Source organism: Sinocyclocheilus grahami, unplaced genomic scaffold (assembly GCF_001515645.1).
Source record: "Sinocyclocheilus grahami isolate Dianchi unplaced genomic scaffold, SAMN03320097.WGS_v1.1 scaffold25.1, whole genome shotgun sequence".
Taxonomy (NCBI): domain Eukaryota; kingdom Metazoa; phylum Chordata; class Actinopteri; order Cypriniformes; family Cyprinidae; genus Sinocyclocheilus; species Sinocyclocheilus grahami.
The window spans coordinates 2,543,718-2,562,523 of NW_015505204.1; the positions used below are offsets into that span (position 1 = coordinate 2,543,718).

Genomic DNA, 18,806 nt, shown 5'->3' on the forward strand with positions numbered 1-18,806 from the left:
CCTTATCTTTTTTTTCCGGAAGAATCATGGCTCCTGGGGCCTCATTAAAAAATGTTGCGTATAAACCATCCTAAATTTGTTCTAAGATCATTTTTCAAAAGTGCGTAAGTGCAATTAAGAGAAAACGAACGTGCGCACAAAAACACGTGCGTACGCCTCTCTTACAGATGTGACATTTATAAATTGCAAATGATCTTGAAATTGTGCACAGCTGACAAGTGTCAGATCTCCGCCTTGTAAACGCCCCCTAATTAATATCATTACCATATAAAAGAGCACACGCCAATATCCGAATTTCTATGCTTGAGAATGACAAGCACAAAGAAAAAAATAAACTTTTACTGAGTCTGAAATTGAGGTCCTGCTGGCGGAGGTAGAGGTTCCTGCGGGGACGCCTTTTATTTAAAGGGGTCATATGATGCGATTTCAATTGTTCCTTTCTCTTTGGAGTGTTACAAGCTCTTGGTGCATAAAGAAGATCTGTAAAGTTGCAAAGACTAAAGTCTCAAATCCAAAGAGATATTCTTTATAAAAGTTTAGACTCGTCCGCGCCCCCCTAAAACGGCTCGTTCTAACACGCCCCCACATGTCTACGTCACGATGTGGGAAGATTTGCATAACGCTGCCCAAATGTTCACGCAAAGAAAGAGGGCGTAACTTTTATTCTAGCTGTATTGTCGCTGTAGTATTGTTGCTTACAACATAATGTTCTTTTTAGCAACGTCATATGACCCCTTTAATGTGTAATTATCCTGTGGACAAACAATGTGTGTGTGGTTATATTTTTTTCTATTGACTATTATCAAAATTGCTACTTCTAGAAACAACAGAAATAATAATAGTAGTAGTAGTTGTTGTTGTAGTAAATATAAAACAATTAGGTTTCCAAAAGTAAGAATAAACTACGAATTCAAGTAAAATGTTGTCATCTTATAAAAAGTGAGCCATCCTACTTTTAAAATCACTTACTATGACAACTAATAAAAAGCTTCGTATCACGAAATTCTTGCAAAACTTTAAAAAACATTGAAAGAAAAATTGGACGTTTCATATCATAAAATAAATTATTACACTATTATGGTCTCCGGTCTGAGAAAACCTGCATGTGATTTGCTATTTCTTTATATTTACAGTTTATTAATGCTGCTCAAATGTGCCATTAATGTACTGACACAAAATAGTGTATTTTATACAAATATGACTCATGTAAATGACAAAAACAAAGTTTAAGGCTGATGTCTTATTTAATCTCGCAAAAACTCCCGTTAATAAAAAATCTGGCTACACTGCACAATTAATCTCTTACACTGCATCTTTGTTGTTTATGATGAATTCGGTGCTTGCATGTACACCGCTTTTATTATTATGGCAGCTTAGATGTTCAAATAGCTGCAGTACTCTGACTTTGCCACAAAGAAAAGTGTGTACGTCTGCTCAGACACTGTGGCGGAAGGTACTTTTCCACGTCAAAGACCGTTTTTATAAATATGAACGTCGCCGTGGATTTTAGCGAATGCACACTCTAAGGTCAAATCGGTGCGTACGCACATTTAATAAATGAGGCCTCTGGAGTCTAGAAAAATGCTAGACCTGAAAAAGGAAATTAAAATTAAAACATTGTCAAATGCTAAAAATAACCTAATGTAAAAAAATCTAAACATATCGACTATAGTAACCATGGAGTAACACTCCAAACGTGGATTACGTTTCAATATCTTCATGAGCAGACATCAAATTAGTTCTTACATGCACAAATTAATATTTCCCACATATTTATCATTACAGAAAGTATTCATTTTTCTTTTCCCAAACAATGTAAACACAACAACAAAAATTGCTTCACAAACACTTTTCAAACATTTCAATTGTGTTTAATCATACTGAAACAGAATGGAAAACGAGGCGACATTCACTGGGGTACAGCTCTGTTCTTCAACAACTTGTGCCATAACCTCACAATGAAGTGTAGAGGACCAGTCTTTATGTACATAGTTACAAACACATAGGCTAATATCCACCATCTGTATACAACATACACAAGACGTTTAGTACTGTATTCCCGAACAGCTTATGAGGGAAATGCATAGATTGATAGTGTCACAATGCCACACACCGTCTCTACGTGGAAAAATGAACATGGAGTTTGGTCCTTAAAACAGACGCCAAAAATAAAAACAATCTGAGCAACATTGTTATATATATATATATATATATATATATATGTATGTATATAAACATGTATAGATAAACCCATATCATATTATGTTATAATATAATATATAGATTATTTATATATGGAAATTGAGCTCAAAACCATTGGGATGGGACCACAAAGGAATCAATCGATGTTGTGAAACCCAATGGCTGCTGGGACTTGTGGTTTTTAAAAGACTCCAGAGGCGGAGCTTAGCGAACGAGCGGGGCCTGTTTAAGAGAGATGAGGACTGAACGCATGCGGGAGACGTCCTTGGCCTGCTTGCTAGTCTTGGGGTTGAAATCGCAAAGGCGCGCCACGCGCTCCCATTCCGTGCCGGGACTGTTCTCATCCAGCTCAGACACCATGGCTTCCTCAGCCGCCCTGCCGATGAGAGATCACAATCAGCTTGGGACAGAAACACTCTCAGACACGTCCCGCTTAAGCACACAACTGCTGACCTCCTGTATGTTTACATCATGAGAAAAACTACTTTCCAGCAAACTCACAGGTTTTTGAAATTGCGTTTACAAAAAGGAGCTTCTAAAATTGGTTCAAATGTTTCCTGAGGTTCTTCTTTAGGAGGTAAGAGGCAAGTGTACCAAAGCAGCTCTGTGTCTGGGTGAAACTCAATGGTTATTTACATCCAACAAGAACACATTCATAGAGACATTCTTCAGGTGACCACATCCAAAACAGATGGTAGTTTGAGCATCATGCCCCCAACCCACCATTACCAGAGCTAGTCTTGATCTTGAAGGCAGGAAAAGGTTCCAGAACAGCCACAATGAAATTTTGCAGCGATTCAGTTGGTTAAAACAATTTGTTGTACTTTGAAATTCCTTATATTGTGGGACATTCCTCGTTTCTTGACGGTTGGAGGAATGTCAAGGAATCGTGTACGCTAATGAGCCTGGCTTCAACGTAGCAATTGACAGGCCAATTAGCTTATTTTAACCACTAAATCTCTGTGCAAAGGCTGAAAGTGCCATGCGTTGGCAGTGACCAAAAGCGGGGCCTTCTGCTGAGCATGGGGGAACTAAACCAAGTTTCTAGCAAGCCAAACACTAAAGAGCTCTTAACATAAATCAAAAAAATCTTCAGAGAGCTTTTGGAGACCATATTCGACTATTCCCGTTTCCTCCCGGCCCATTACCAACCCTTTCCCCTGCCGTGGACTCAGTCAGGTAGAGTTGCATTAGCCTCTCCACTATCACACAATATGCACAGCAAAATGGGTATGAAAAGCCAATGAGGTAAATCACGGTCACAATCAACTACATCAACGCACAGGACTAGTGCACCAACACATCACCACAAAAGGACATCCAGAATCTTATCTTTAGCAGAAACATGTTGATAATAAAAACAGCAATTCATTGGTGTAGAAATTGGCAATAAATGGTGTTTGTTCCCGGAGCATATTTGGTTGTCTTGTCTTTATTTTTTATTTTTGTACTTTTTTTTACTTAACTGGTCTAGGCGGTAGCAAGGATGGTTAATGTGAGTGCTTAAAGGTGCATAGAGAAAAGAAAAACAAGGAGAAACAGATCACAAGTCAGATATATAGAAAACCAAAAGTAATGAGATTATGCAGATGACCAAAGCAGGCATGCACTGTTCAAAACCCAAGTCATCTTAGGAGTGTTTCTAAGTGCGCTTAGCTTGCAGCCGTCATTGATGTATCTCAACTGGTGCTTCAGTTGAGAGACATTTACCAAGCAAAAGAAAAGCAGCTAATGTTTATAATAGATCTGCAGAATAGGCAGAAGCGGTAAGAGGTCCATGATGAGGGCTGCAGAACTAAGAGGACAGTTACAGTTCTAGTCTGGGACAGCTTTGCTCAATCTAGGCACACCGTACTCTAAAATATTCCATCTAACAGAAGCAACTAGGTGTCCGGCCAAAGTACAAACCCAAGTCGGTTTATAAAAAAAAAACTAAACTAAACATTTGACCATGTTGAGATAGGAATCAGCCAACAAATGGAAGTCACTAACAAAATTAATTGACAGTCTTGCCAACCAATAATGTAATATTAAGATATCAAAGATAAATAAATTAAAAAAATAAATAAATAAATAAAAAGATCTAGTGTGCCTTAATTAATAGAAAAAGTGATTAAAAAAAAAAAAAAAAAGATGTTGAACTTTGGTAACATTAAAATTAAAAATAAAACATGAGGAAAAAACATTTTTAGCAATTGCACCACTGGCTGGTTTATTTATTTATTGACTGACTAGACACGTAGTTGCTTAGAAATTCACTCGTGCTGTATTACAAAGACGCTACTACTGCACTAAATACAACTAGTATAATAAATAATATCAATTAATATTAATGCTAGACAATAAATAACTGACTAATTTATACAAATGTTTAGACATATCTTGAATATCAAGAAAGTGCAGACATTGTGACAAATGCATGACAAACAAATGACAAAAAAAATGGTTAAAATTAACAAGAAAAAAAATACAAACGTGACAAATGAGAAGACTGAATGAGCAAGATGGATATAACATCTGATATGTAACTTAAACATGAGGAAGGGGCGGAAAAAATTTACAACATGCATAGTGCAGAATTATTTGTCCAATTAGTCTAAAAAAAAAACACAAAAAAACTAAATCACCCTGTTTTTAATATGAAGTGAACCAAAAGTTTGGTTAGAAATGTGTAAGAGGAACAGGTGATGAAAAAAAGTCGAGATGCATGTGAAAAGAAAGGATGTTAGTTTAGCAACATACACATAACCAATCAGATCAGCGAAGGGTTGTTTGTAGAAATCCTCATCCAGCACCCTGGGAGTCCCAGAGGAGAGCAGCGAAGCAGGAGAGAACAGAGAGAGTGGTAAAAAGGAGAAAAATAACACTCATACAGAGCCAGAACACACTGCAGTGTTACCATACCAGTGTTAAGACCAGGCCAAGTACATAAAAGTAGACAACACGGCACACGAGAGAGAAAGGCAGAGACAAACAGGACACACAGAAACAAGGAATTCACATTCAGAGGAATTAGGACAGCTTTACAGAAAGCGGAGACATGTCATTTTTATTTTTATTTTATTTGTACCAAAACATACTCATAATTTCCCCTGGGATGGAATGGAAACGTAACTTTTGACCCAATATCGCTTACTTTTCTTTCAGCATGTCTACTGATAAAGTTAATTCAAATGCTTCACTGAAGCAGAAAGAGCTTTCCATAGAGCTCCTTATTCCATTCTAATAGCTAAATACAACATCTTGTGGCAATCATAGATATAGTAACTGCTTCGGATTGGATGAGGCATGATCATGTGACCAAAACACTGCAGAAGAGTCCAAGGGCACAATCACATTGCTTCTTCACTGTCCTCTCATATCATTAGTCACAACATCATAAAATGGTTAGACTAAATGATTATCCTCACTCTTACGTTACTCAAAATTTGTATTTTGAATGTTGTGAATGTTTGAGCCACTATTTACTAGACCGAAAAATGAGGCTGGGTAAATTAAAAGTTCAATTTTTGAGTCAACTATTCTTTACTGGAACAGTTCACCCAAAATTGAAAACTTGCTGGAAGTTTATTCTTGATTATAGACTCGCATTTTGGCCAGAAGCAATGGTTTAAAGTTCAAATGCTTTCACAAGACATGAACTGATGGACTGGAGTCGTGTGGATTATTGTGATGTTTTTATCAGCTGTTTGGACTCATTCTGGCGGCACCCATTCACTGCAGAGGATCCATTGGTGAGCAAGTCATGTAATGCATACAACTTGATGTCGAGTACGATGGAGAAGCCATGCACTTTCTAGTGCTTTTGTAACCAAAACAGCAAGAGAGAAACTAGGCCTCTTCTATAGATTCAGCTGCTTGAATAGTGTCGTGTACCTGTTGTTGACTTTGGTCTTCTCCAGCTGCTCGTTCTGCCTGGTGTGCCACTCCTCCAGCTCCAGCTTCGCTTTCTCCTTCCACTCTGCCTCCTGCTTACGGGAGTTAGCATCTGAAAAACAGCAGAGGGAACATCGGTCAGCCCTAAATGAACCTTATAGTTTTAATATATCTTAAGGAGAACATATACGTCTATGCTCAAGTTACCAAGCTGCTCCAGCCTCTCATGCTGCTCCTCTCTCCACTTCCTCAAGCTCTCCGGCTCGGCCTGCAACCGATCAGCACTGGAGATGGCCGCATACAAATCTGAAGGACCGTTACTCTCCTACAGAACACAAGCAGCAATAATCAGCAGTCCAAACCATACAATCTCAGTATACTGTTTAGTTGATGCACTTCATTTGGATGAGTGATTTGTCAATAATTTTAATTATTCAAGTTTATGTATTTTAATTGGAAATACAAAACTGGCTTGTTAAAATGTGAGTGACTAGTAACACTAGGCATTCACTTTCCTGATCACAGGCAAAGTTTACACTGTAAAGCCTGTCATATAAGTTACGTCATAAAAGCAATTTTAAAATGGAACAGTTTATTATCTTTAGGCTTCTTTTTTAGTGCATTTTATTTACTGCAACACATTTGATACAATAGGCTTTTATGGCCTATAGAGTGTGGTATATAGTGAGAAAATAGAGCTCATACTTGATGATTTTGAAATAAACATTTCTCAAAAGCCTGATTGATGTAACTTATTTGTAGGGCTGCCCTCGACTATGGATTTTTCTGGTCGACTAGAAGTCGTTCATTTTAAGCATTAGTCGACTAATCGCACGCTTATTAATAAACCATTTAAATCATTATAATGAGCCTTTAATTGCCTACATAGCCTAATAAGCATTCAAGCACCATAAGTGCCTTGCATGTTTCATACGGATTACATAATCTGAAAATATTTGTCTTCCATTTGAAAGTAGACATTTCACTCTCTATAGATATATTTTTAATGTCTGTAAGGCAAAGATATAGCCTACACAGAGTTTCGCGCTCAAGTTCACGGAGACCGAGATGCCAGAAAGTGCATCCTGTTTGCATTCATTATTTTACAAAAGCGCGTTTTGTTGTTATTGTAAATGCACACAAATAAACGTAGCGTCTTTACAGATTTGAAAGATGTATTACTCTTATCTGTATGACCAAAAATTACAGAGTATTTTAAGAGCAAATGAGCGCACCGGTGCTTCCATCTGTCCTGCAGTGAGCGCTACTGTTCAGCTTCCACACTTCGCACATACACTTCAATAGATTGAGTGGCCATGTAAAGCTGCTAATACTTACATTGATGAATGAATGATAGGTGAGCGTTTTGGATGTCCTGCCGGATGTACTGTATTACCACATAGACCAGCTGTTAACGATCTGTGTGACTTCGCCAATGTGGATTTTTTTTCTTTCCTTTCCAAGCCTCTTCTGGTACTATTAAGGGGCAGCCCTACTTATTTGACACATTTTAAGATGGTTTTCCTAAAAAATTATGTATGGATAAACAAGTAAACCTAAGTTGCTTTAATCTTGAAATATCACCAAAAAAAAGGTGTTTACTTTATGCTGAAAAACGTACATTTTTCATCATGTTTAGAAATTAACTTAGAAATTCATGTATGAAATTACAGCGTTAATAAATTCATCTAGCTATTTAGAACCAGTGCTTGAAAGGAACCAAAGGTTTAAAGCAAGTCTAGATTTAGTCTTTTGTTCTGTTCTCATGCACACTGCATTTCCTATCATCTGTATTATAAATACATTAAAGACAATTCTATCTTTAAAAAAAAAATACAACTATGTAATATTTAAAAAATTGTGTTCCGAGTTTGATGGAACACAAGAAATAAGCCATCAAAGTCTTACCCCGTGCAGATCTCCATTCAGTGCTCCACCTGCCAAGATAAAAGAGAGAGAAGAACATGGGTGTGTTAAAAATAGTCAATTTTCGGTCAATTTTTCATGATTCGCAATTTCGCATACAATCCATCTGTATGAATCACCCTCAGTCACTGAGTGAAAACACATTAGACAAAGGCTATTTAGCCTTCCTGTAGCTCAAACAGTAGAGCATGCCGCCAACAAGCGAAGGCTGTGGGTTTGATTCCCAGGGAATGCATGAAACTGAAAAAATTATGCATAACTTGAATGCAATGGAAGTCACTTTGGATAAAGGCATCTGTCAAAAAAGGGTTTTTAAAAAAACAGCAGTTATTTTGCAATAACGTATAGTCCATGACAAAGCATTATTTTAGTGTTGAATTGTGGGACAGGATATACAGTCTTTCCTCCTGCCTAAGTCTCTGCTTTTGCTGACTTCTTTTCCTTTCTTCCTGAATCAGTGGAAAACATCATGTAGCATTTCTTTACTAGAAGTGATTTAATCAGTAACACCAACATTTTCATCAAGAAATACATACCAAGCATACAATTATTAAAAGACTACATATATTCAGCAGATGAAAATCCATTTTTAACCCAAGCCTGAATTAATGAACAGACAGTACGCAGCCCTGACTGATTTTCTGCAGACTGTACTGTACTACGACTGTTGTCTTCAGTCATCCTAGACCTAAGCCAGACCGTGCCTTTGTGCCTGTGAAACAACATCCCCATCATCATTTATTCAAAACTTTCGGCCAAAGCAACATTCAAGCCAACGGCCAGTAAAAAGGGAACACCAGACACTTGTGTAGATTGATAATGTAAGGTGTGATTACAAACCAAGGCAAAGGCCTCCAAAATACAATAATTTCAGTCAGTCCATGGTATTAAATTAAATTGAAAAGGTGTAATTATAGTTTAGGTACCTATAGAGATTCAATCAGCCATGAGATACTTGTGATGGAGATGTATACCTTAGTGAGCTGCCTACCTAAAAAGACTAACTGTGAACGTATGAACTATTAAATATGAATCCCTTATGCAACTCGCTTTGGATAAAAGCATCTGCCAAATGTGTAAGTGTTTTTGGGCATCGAAGACACTATAGAATCTTTCAAACAAAACATTTTGGCCATCACAGTGGAGTTCAAATCGATCATCTCTGGCCGAACATGACAAGCATGTTCGAACTGTTGAATAGAATATTTTAGGCCATCAAATGTGGGTTCAAATCACTCATTTTCGTGGATTAGGGCGCGTTTAAACACGCAATACGCTTTTTATACTTCCATGGCGGCTTTGATGCCATTTAATGCTGTCTAAATAGGCATCTCAATGCGTTTGAATATACAGCAGTGGTCCTGTCATAACCGAATCTAAAAGATGCCTGGACACTTCATTATAAATATATAACGTTATAGGAACTACTCTCTCGCTCTCTCTCTCACACACACACAGCTTTTAGTCCAAAGGTCATTATATAATAAAAACTCCATCAACGTTCAAGGAACTGGAATTTTGCTGATACAACCATTAACGGTAACTTACTACAGTAATCAATCGACTCAAAAAATCGGCAAATTTGTGTTCAAAGAGAAAATTATCTCCTCAATTAAACCGTTAAATGAGAGGTCTAATGTTACCAGATACCAGAGGGAGATGCATAAAGAGCCGAGTTAACGACAGATAACGCCATTTTCCTTCAACTAACGTTACCAGTCCATTAAGTAAAACATTAGGACACTTAAATAGCTATTTGAACACGTTTTTGGCAGTGATCTATATACACAGCACAGCACGTATTATTTATCCACACTCCGCGTTACATCATATAACGTTACACATAGAGCTCTGAATGCAGGCTAGCTGGCTAACGAGCGAGTTAAACAGTTCTTTGCTTGGGTGTCTGACTGATCGCTTTTAAGATTATAAAGAGAGTAACGTTATTTTTTTGTTTCTTTATCGATGTCGTGTAAGCCCACCGTCGGGGTCTTGGTTCAGGGATGAAGGCACTTCTCCGCTGTCCAGGATGCTGAAGCCCTCGTCATTCTCGATGCCCGCGATTTCACTCTCCTGCTGGGCCAGAAATGCTGCCGCCGGGTCCTCGTCTGCCCCCACACCGTTTCCTGCGCTTCCTTGAGGGGCACTGAGCATATCAAAATCGTCCATGGCTCCCTAAATGAGTTTGGAGTGAGAACAACTGAAACCACAAACCACCCTACTGTCTTCCTCGTCGACGGCTCCAATGTCAGAGGGGGAGGTGCTTAAGAGAAGAACGGCCGCGAAGGAAACTGGCGCTCAACCAATCGGAGTTGTGTATTTTTGATGAGCAGTTCTATTGTCCATACAAATGGCGAGAAGTTGAGTCGCCGACCAATAAAATGACTAAACCGTGGCTGTGCGAATCCCGTGATCATCCGCGTGCCCTGATAGGGCGTTGCAGCAATATGGGATTGCATACGTATCAATCTATAACGAATATAAACAGGGTTTGTCATGAAACACTGACAGCGTCGTGCCCTTCACAGAAAGAATCATGCTCGACTTTGAAGGTGAACTGAAAGCAAGATTTCTGTGTCATGTTAGTTGCAAAGGAAAACACCTGATTCTATCCCAGTAAATAAATAAACAAACAACATGTAATGGTCATATCCTGCATTCATGTACCATGGTATTGTCCATACAAATGGCGAGAAGTTGAGTCGCCGACCAATAAAATGACTAAACCGTGGCTGTGCGAATCCCGTGATCATCCGCGTGCCCTGATAGGGCGTTGCAGCAATATGGGATTGCATACGTATCAATCTATAACGAATATAAACAGGGTTTGTCATGAAACACTGACAGCGTCGTGCCCTTCACAGAAAGAATCATGCTCGACTTTGAAGGTGAACTGAAAGCAAGATTTCTGTGTCATGTTAGTTGCAAAGGAAAACCCCTGATTCTATCCCAGTAAATAAATAAACAAACAACATGTAATGGTCATATCCTGCATTCATGTACCATGGTATTTAAAAAAAAAACTATTCTGGTGCTACCATGACACACACACAGTATATACACACACACACAAAAAATCAAATCACTCACATGGTATTAACCAATTAGATTGGTCATTTCTATGGATTCCATTAATTCACCTTCAAAATAAGACAGATTTCCATGGTTTTTAGCTCCATTATTTATTCAACAGTATTTGGCAAGTAATAATCCATATTAACAGAATTAAAAGCATTTGTTGTATTGTTGCATTTGTCTCTGTCTGCCTATCAGACAAAACAATGCCATCTTAACTGCAGTTCTAGAATAATGCATTTAATTTTGGCTAAAGTATCTCGATTTCTTTCCAGTCTGATGAAGAATGACAGGCGGAGACGGTTTTCCTCAAGCTTTGGCTTTTTTGCCGTAGTTGTCGACTGCATCCTCAGTGACGCTCTCATCCTCATCGATGTCTATTGTCACTTTCTTCCCCACCAGCTGGAAGATGTCTTCTGGAGCTACACCCTTAGGTTCTGCTACTTTCACAGTCAGCATGTCAAGGGTCAGTTCTGTACCTTTCGGGATGGCCGTCTTGGCCACCACAGATTTCCCGAGCTAGAGAGGAGTGAAAGATGTAGAAGAGGAATTATAGGAATGTTTTGACGGAGCAGATTACTTGATGACAATGTGGTTGTGCCGTTCAAAACAAACATCCCACCAACATAAAAGAGAAGAAGCAAAGTTAAGGAGGAGTAGTGATACTGGGTAGCCAATGGATAAAGATGATGGTTTAAAAAAAAAAAAAGTTAAGACAGGATGTTTTGGAAGGAAACAGGAAGAACAGGAATGCAGTTTTACATCTTATTGATTGTTTGTGAGGACAATAATAATAATAATACATTTTAATATAAAAATGGCACCTTTTTGGGCAGTTTTTTTGAGGTAGGGGAAGTTGTTGGTGTCTCCAGATCCAACTTTAAAAAAAGGCACATTGAGCTCCTGCAGGAATTCTACAGCCATCTTAAACACACAAGCAGACAAAAAAAAAATACTACAATTAACATCCATGACATTCTTGGTTATAATATAGGAGCACATCAGCGTAAAGCATCACTTTCCCAAGGTACTGCTACAGTACTTTTGTACGAGCCAGCTGTAAGATTCACATGACTAAAGAGAAAAATAACAACACACATGACTTTTGGTATTTGATGTAATCAGCAGGCTCCTGTTATTTTTCCTTGCTATCGGTAAACCTGAAGCCAAAATAAATCAAATACAGATGTTAGTCTAATAGTCTGCGCATGCGTTCTGCGGCTGTAACCCGCTCACCTCGTCCATTCCGGACGCAGTGAAGAAGATGCCCACTTCTTTAGCGTACTGCTGCAGCTCTCTGTACTGCTCGTGGCTGAACTCTAGATGGCGCTTGTGCTCTCCGTATGTTTTCCCCCAGGAGTGTTTGGAGGTGTACGGCCGCTCCAGAGCTTTCTTATTGAACTTAAACTCCAGCTCACTCTTCTGAAACTTCGCACAGTCTGCCCCGCGGTCCTAGTATAGAAGAGCAATAGTTATATACAATAAATCATATCGGGAAACTATGTAAAATAACGAGACTTTAATGACAACGGAAAAATTTGTAAATAGCCTTGTAAAAATAGTCTTACAATATACAGTATATAGTCTTATTATATACTCTTATGATATGGTATATTATTATAACACCTTTTCATTTTTTTATTGAATAATTCCATTGTAAACTAAATGCAGAGTATATACACTCACTGCTTTCTTTCAGAAAATGAACCCAAAAGAACTAGCACTTGTATCTATTAATAATTTGTAAAAAAGTATTATTAAACATCTTAATAAGTAGGTTTATGGTCTAAAAACTTTAAAGATATTCTACGGCAGACTTCCTGTGTAAGGAAGTGATTTGAGAAGCAGTTCTGAATGAACATTTCCAAGTATTTTATGTCCAATATCAGATTAAGTAGTAACCTGACACCTGTCGTGCACTGTACCACTGACTTAAAAAAAATCATGCATGAACAGTAATCAAACAGTCCCCGAAACAATTAAAGCATTTTTCCAAAACCACATGATCCTTCAGAAATCATTCTAATACGCTGATTTGATGCTCAGTTGTGCTGCTTAATATTTTTGTGGAAACTGGATCAGGATTCTTTGATTAATAGAAAGTTCAACAGCATTTAATCCAAATAGAAATATTTTGTAGCATTATAACTGTATTTACTGTCACTTTTGATCAAATTAATGCATTCTTGCTGAATAAATGTATAAATAAAAAAAATAAAAAAATCTTGCTGGCCCCAAATATTTGAATGGCGAAGTAAATATTAATATATCAAATTTATCATTTAAATTATTAATTTATAAAATAAAAATATACACATTTACATTATTAATATTATGTATAAAATCTTTAATATAATTATATTATAATATATCATTTAAATAAAGAGATTTCAGCTGTAACCTTTTCAAATGGACAAAAAAAAATCTGGCATAATTAGCACCGTTTCTTGAGAATTACCCTCTAAGGCAGTGGTCACCAACCTTGTTAGGCCCAAGATACCTGACCTCAGCCTTTATGAAAGATAAGATCTACCTATTGAAGAATTGATAGAAAAAGACATCCCAAATTGTACTTCAAATTTGAGGCCTTTTACTTAGTATTTTAATTAGAGATGCGCCGGTCATAGCTGATTCAGAATTCAGATTTCTTTCTTTCTTTTTTAACTAGCAAATTGGATTTTTAAGCAAATTTATTTATTGGCTATTTGCTTTATAACAAACAAACTGGCTTTAAAGGGATAGTTCATTCAAAGATGAAAATCTGATGTTTATCCCCAGGGCATCCAAGATGTAGGTGACTTTGTTTCTTCAGTAGAACACATATGATGATTTTTAACTTTAACCGTTACAGTCTCAGTCGTATAATGCATGGCAATGGTAACAAAATCTATGAGAGTAAAAAAAACATGCACAGACAAATCCAAATTAAACCCTGCGGCTCGTGACGACACATTGATGTCCTAAGACATGAAACGATCGTTTTGTGCGAGAAACACGTTTTTCGGCGGGGATCTTCCAGTAAAATTCACACTCCAGGTGCTAAATATTCACTATATTGTGGTCGCTTCAACAGTGCAACAGTGTTAAAGTAGCCCAATTCCGCGGGAAAACCGCGGACTTGGCAACACTGCTTATGAACCGACCGCAATGTAGCGTTTCCTTGTTTACCGCTGAAAACAAAGCAGAGCTGCGCTTTATACGGAGAAGAAAATGCCATTGCCATCGAAACTTTTCTCAAGACAGTTCCCTTCAGTGATACATTAATATAACCCCAGAAATGTAATGCATTTTTGAACTTATTTTACTGTTATTTTCAGGATCGACTGGTCGGCGACCACTGCTCTAAGGGTACAATAAGATTGCAGTAACCTAAATAACCAGTGTGACCAGTCTGTCAGCTTTAATCCCACTTTCTGTCAGGTCTCATTCTTTGCATTATCAAACAAAAGAGAAAGCCCGTCACCCCTAGCAACTAACAGAAATGGATTTACTAAAGGGAACGGACCGGTTCCAGTGATAATGGTGACAAAGTTCTCCATGCCTTTCCCATGGCCAAACTTCCTCTCAGCAAGGGCGGCGCAGTTGCCATCATTATCGACCCAAACGGGGAGATGAAGTGCACTAGAAAGAGGTGTACGGATGTCCACCGAACTCCACTCGTTGATTAGCTTAGTGGAGTGGAGGACTATCCCATCTTGTGGGTTCACTCGACCCCCTGTGCTCACACCTGAAAGAAATGGACAGTGAATGAGTGAGTGAATTTATAGACACATAGAAAAAGACCTGGGACAAACGCAGACATACCGACACCCAGGATTCTGCAGTTGAGGTGAACGGCGTCAGCCATGGCCTGTTTGCACATGGTCAGTATCAGCTCTATCCTCTCCTCAAACGTCTTAGGATTCAACTGGACATATTTCTTAACCACTTTACCCTGAAAAACAAGCACACATTTACAAGCTGAAATCCTCAATATTTGAAAATATTTTACACCTAATTTCATGGAAATGTAAACAACAAACAAATATGACGCAACAAAGACAACCAACTATTAAACCATCACAATGAAATTCTGCAGGAAAAATTACATAGTAAATGACTTCACCTTTAATTTCTTAGCTCAATCACATTCCGCAAGATACACTACCATTCAAAAAATTGGGATCAGTCAGAAAGTCTCTTTTTTTCGAAATAAATTAATATTTTAGGCAAGGATGCATTAAATTGACAGTAAAGGCATTTACGGTACAAATGATTTTTATTTCAGACTTTCTACTCATCAAATCAAATAAGTATCACACAAAATTAAGCAGCACAACTGATAATATTAATAATGATTATTTAAAAACATTCCTTGATAATAAAAAAAATGATTTTTTAAAATAAGAGATGTTTCCTGAGCACCACATCAGCATATTAGAAGAATCATGTAACACTAAAGCTGAAAATTCAGCTTCGCCATCACAGGAATAAATGACATTTTTAAATATATTAAAATCTAAAACGGTTATTTAAAAATTTTATAACATTTCACAACATGACATTTTTTGTATTTTTGATCAAATAAATAAAAGAGAGACTTTCATAGACTCCATACTTTTGAACAGTAATTTTATGCATGCAAATTTAAAAAATAAAAATAAACAGCATAATAATAATCTCTCCTTGCTTCAGCAACAGATTTAATTATTTTTTGCTTTTATAATGTTGATTTGATCATTTGTCATACACTTGTACCGCTCCATCATCACTCTGACTGGAAGTATGGACCCTGTGATAGCTATACACCTAAACCAATGAAACACTTGGTCAAATTGCAGCATTCAAGTAGACATTTAAATATAGATGGAATTTACTTTATCATTTTAGACTGCTTGAGCACCAGTATGATCTTTATAATGTTTATGAAATAACAGGTGAATATATAAGCCAAAGCGATTAATTGGCTGATATCTGGCCATTTTGAGATTAATATAAATATAAATTAATATTTTTAGTGAATGATGAGTAATATTGTAAAATACATAAATCTGAAATAAGTGCATGTCTAAATTCAGCATTTATGGCCAAATATTTAATTAAACTAATTCGATATTTAATGGTGAGTCTGTCAGTCTGCAGTCCAAGAAACTGCACTATTCACACACAGAAAGAGCTGATTACACAACCCTTCTGATCAAACCTGCCGCTGTTCGTTTTACTATCAGACTTGTGTGCGTCACATGAATGAAATATTTACATAAGTGCTGCATATCCTGCTGCATAAAACACGTCACAGTCTGGCACACACATCCTGTCATAAGCAAACACAGCTGTACTGAGAGCATAGTGCACGTCCTGCATCTTCTAAAAGATGAACAGGATCTGAACACCTGACTCCAGAGGTCTGCTCTGCATACCTTCATACTGACGATGGCGACACGCAGGTTGGTCCCCCCCAAATCTACAGCAAGAGCACTCTGGGTCTCCAAAATGTGGTCGATATCTTGAGAGATGCATTCCTTCACCGGTGGGAAACAGAACTTTTTCTGTAGTGGCTCAGAAAGGTCAATGGACTGCATGAACTTCAAGATACGCTGGACCGCATTTCCATCACCGTAGATCTTGGAGCTAGCGGACAGAGCCAGAACGCACAGGATATGTTCAGGGTCTGTGTTTAACGTTATGTTACATTTGAGTTATCTAAGAATGGCCAAAAATGAGCTGACTGATCCAACCATAACAATATGTGATAAAATATAATATTAAATAAAAATCTTAACTTGCCTTGGCAACTAACTGAAATAAAATAAGTTCTTATTCATTAATAAAACTTTTAATTAAAAATAAGCTTAAATTCTATATTACATTCAGTGTTATTTTTAATGAATACTATTAAACATTAACTGAAATATATTTATGCTCATAACTATATTAAAAACAAACTTAAATCAAAAAAGAAAAGAACATTAGAAATGTTGCTTTGACAACTCAGGAAATAAAATAAGTTTAAGTTGGAATACTAAAATTGTACTAAAATTACTTTTTTTTATTACACTGGTACTAATTACTACCACTAAACTATAATGGAAAAATAAATCATTAATAGAAAATATCAAAATTAAATCACAAAAAAGTAACAAAATGACTAAAACTTAAAATAAAAATTAAACTGACAACTGAAAATAATTCTATTATTGAATGTATTTATTATTATTCAAATATGATTAAAAATAATGAAATAAAAAAAGTATATACACACACACAGCGATATAAATATATATTATATATATAATATATATATATCTACTACACTTCTATTGCATTTATTCAGGGAAGGATTCCTAAGGTTGTTTCAACTGGTAAAGTTTTTTGAACAATTAATCCAAATGTCTGGCTCATAAGAGTCACAATTCAATTTTTTTTCCCAGAGTTTACATTTAATTCAAACTACAATTATGACATATTGTATTATGTGTTATTAACTAAAACTCATAAAAAAGTTAATTGAAATAAAGCTTAAATAAAATGAAAGAGAAATATTAGATGAAAAAACCTTCAAAAACTAAAATTTGAAATGTTTTCTTGGCAACTAACGGAAACAAAATTTTAGTAGAAACACTAAAATTACTACAAGTAAAACTAAAAAATTAATTTAAGTTAAAAAGATTTTTTTTTTTATGAAAATGCCAAAAACTAAGATCAAATTACTTAAATTTAAACCAAATTTAAAATGAAAACTATATGGAAAATGTAAAACTAAAAGCATATAGTATATAAGTAATACAATGGCAAATGTCATTAGAAAGGCCCTGACATTTGGGGTGGGTGGAATGTCCACAAATTTATATCATAGTAACTGTCAAAATATAATTATTTTTTGCAGTAACTTAAAAAAATATATAAAAATATAATATGTGACCCTGGACCACAAAACCAGTCTCAAGTGTCAATTTCTCGAAATTGAGATTTATACATCATCTGAAAGCTGAATGTTTGAATGTATGTTTGTTATGATAGGACAGTATTTGGCCGAGATACAACAATTGGAAAATCTGAACTAGAAACTGCAGCTGTACTCAGGAAGCAAAAGTGTGTATATAGTGTTATCAGTCACAAAAAGTGGGAAAAAACTGAGAAAAGACAAACAGAAAAGAAAAAAAACAAAACAAAAACAAAAACAAGAGAAAGAGCTGACCTGCATCAATATTTCAATCCGCAGACTGCAGCGGCGCAGAGCGAGAAACAGAGGACACGGTGTGCGTTTATCGATAGATTTTTATAATATCTGCACCTGTGCAGTTCGCCATAAATAAAGTTTACGAAATATCATGGGGGAGCAAAAGGTTCCCCATCTACTGTAGCCTAAGTTTTCGCTGCGTTCACCCATCATCACACCACAGGTTTCCTCCATATATTATATACATACACATAGTGATGTGCACAGATATTTTGAGGGGCAGGGGCTCAAGTAGAAAAAAGGGCACTTCTCATATTTATCAAAAATGTTTCTAAACAAAACGTTAAATATATTAGGGGTGTGCGATATTGACAAAAAATACAGGTGCATCTCAATAAATTAGAATGTTGTGGAAAAGTTCATTTATTTCAGTAATTCAACTCAAATTGTAAAACTCGTGTATTAAATAAATTCAATGCACACAGACTGAAGTAGTTTAAGTCTTTGGTTCTTTTAATTGTGATGATTTTGGCTCACATTTAACAAAAACCCACCAATTCACTATCTC

At 36.5% G+C, this 18,806-nt stretch overlaps 2 protein-coding genes across 4 annotated transcripts; both read right to left on the reverse strand.

The window, feature by feature from the left end:
- Positions 1 to 2,241: 2,241 nt before the first annotated feature.
- On the reverse strand, positions 2,242 to 10,277 carry clta (clathrin, light chain A). 3 transcript variants are annotated; one of them, XM_016249055.1, is made up of 7 exons: positions 9,987 to 10,277; positions 7,987 to 8,015; positions 6,286 to 6,403; positions 6,079 to 6,190; positions 4,945 to 4,998; positions 3,669 to 3,704; positions 2,243 to 2,578 (listed from the first exon to the last, which is right to left on the reverse strand). In XM_016249055.1, the coding sequence occupies exons 1-7, from the start codon at positions 10,171 to 10,173 to the stop codon at positions 2,407 to 2,409; spliced, it is 708 nt and encodes a 235-aa protein (XP_016104541.1). In that variant the 5' UTR covers positions 10,174 to 10,277; the 3' UTR covers positions 2,243 to 2,406. The 3 variants fall into 3 exon arrangements, with proteins under 3 accessions (XP_016104549.1, XP_016104541.1, XP_016104555.1); XM_016249063.1 differs by lacking the exon at positions 3,669 to 3,704 and having other exon boundaries at positions 2,242 to 2,578; XM_016249069.1 differs by lacking the exons at positions 3,669 to 3,704; positions 4,945 to 4,998 and having other exon boundaries at positions 2,245 to 2,578; positions 9,987 to 10,274.
- Positions 10,278 to 11,388: 1,111 nt separating this feature from the next.
- Positions 11,389 to 18,448, reverse strand: gne (glucosamine (UDP-N-acetyl)-2-epimerase/N-acetylmannosamine kinase). The gene is made up of 6 exons (XM_016250169.1): positions 18,445 to 18,448; positions 16,479 to 16,729; positions 14,884 to 15,013; positions 14,571 to 14,806; positions 12,316 to 12,531; positions 11,389 to 11,598 (listed from the first exon to the last, which is right to left on the reverse strand). Exons 1-6 carry the CDS (start codon positions 18,446 to 18,448, stop codon positions 11,389 to 11,391), a joined length of 1,047 nt encoding a protein of 348 aa, XP_016105655.1.
- Between the last annotated feature and the right edge of the window lie 358 nt (positions 18,449 to 18,806).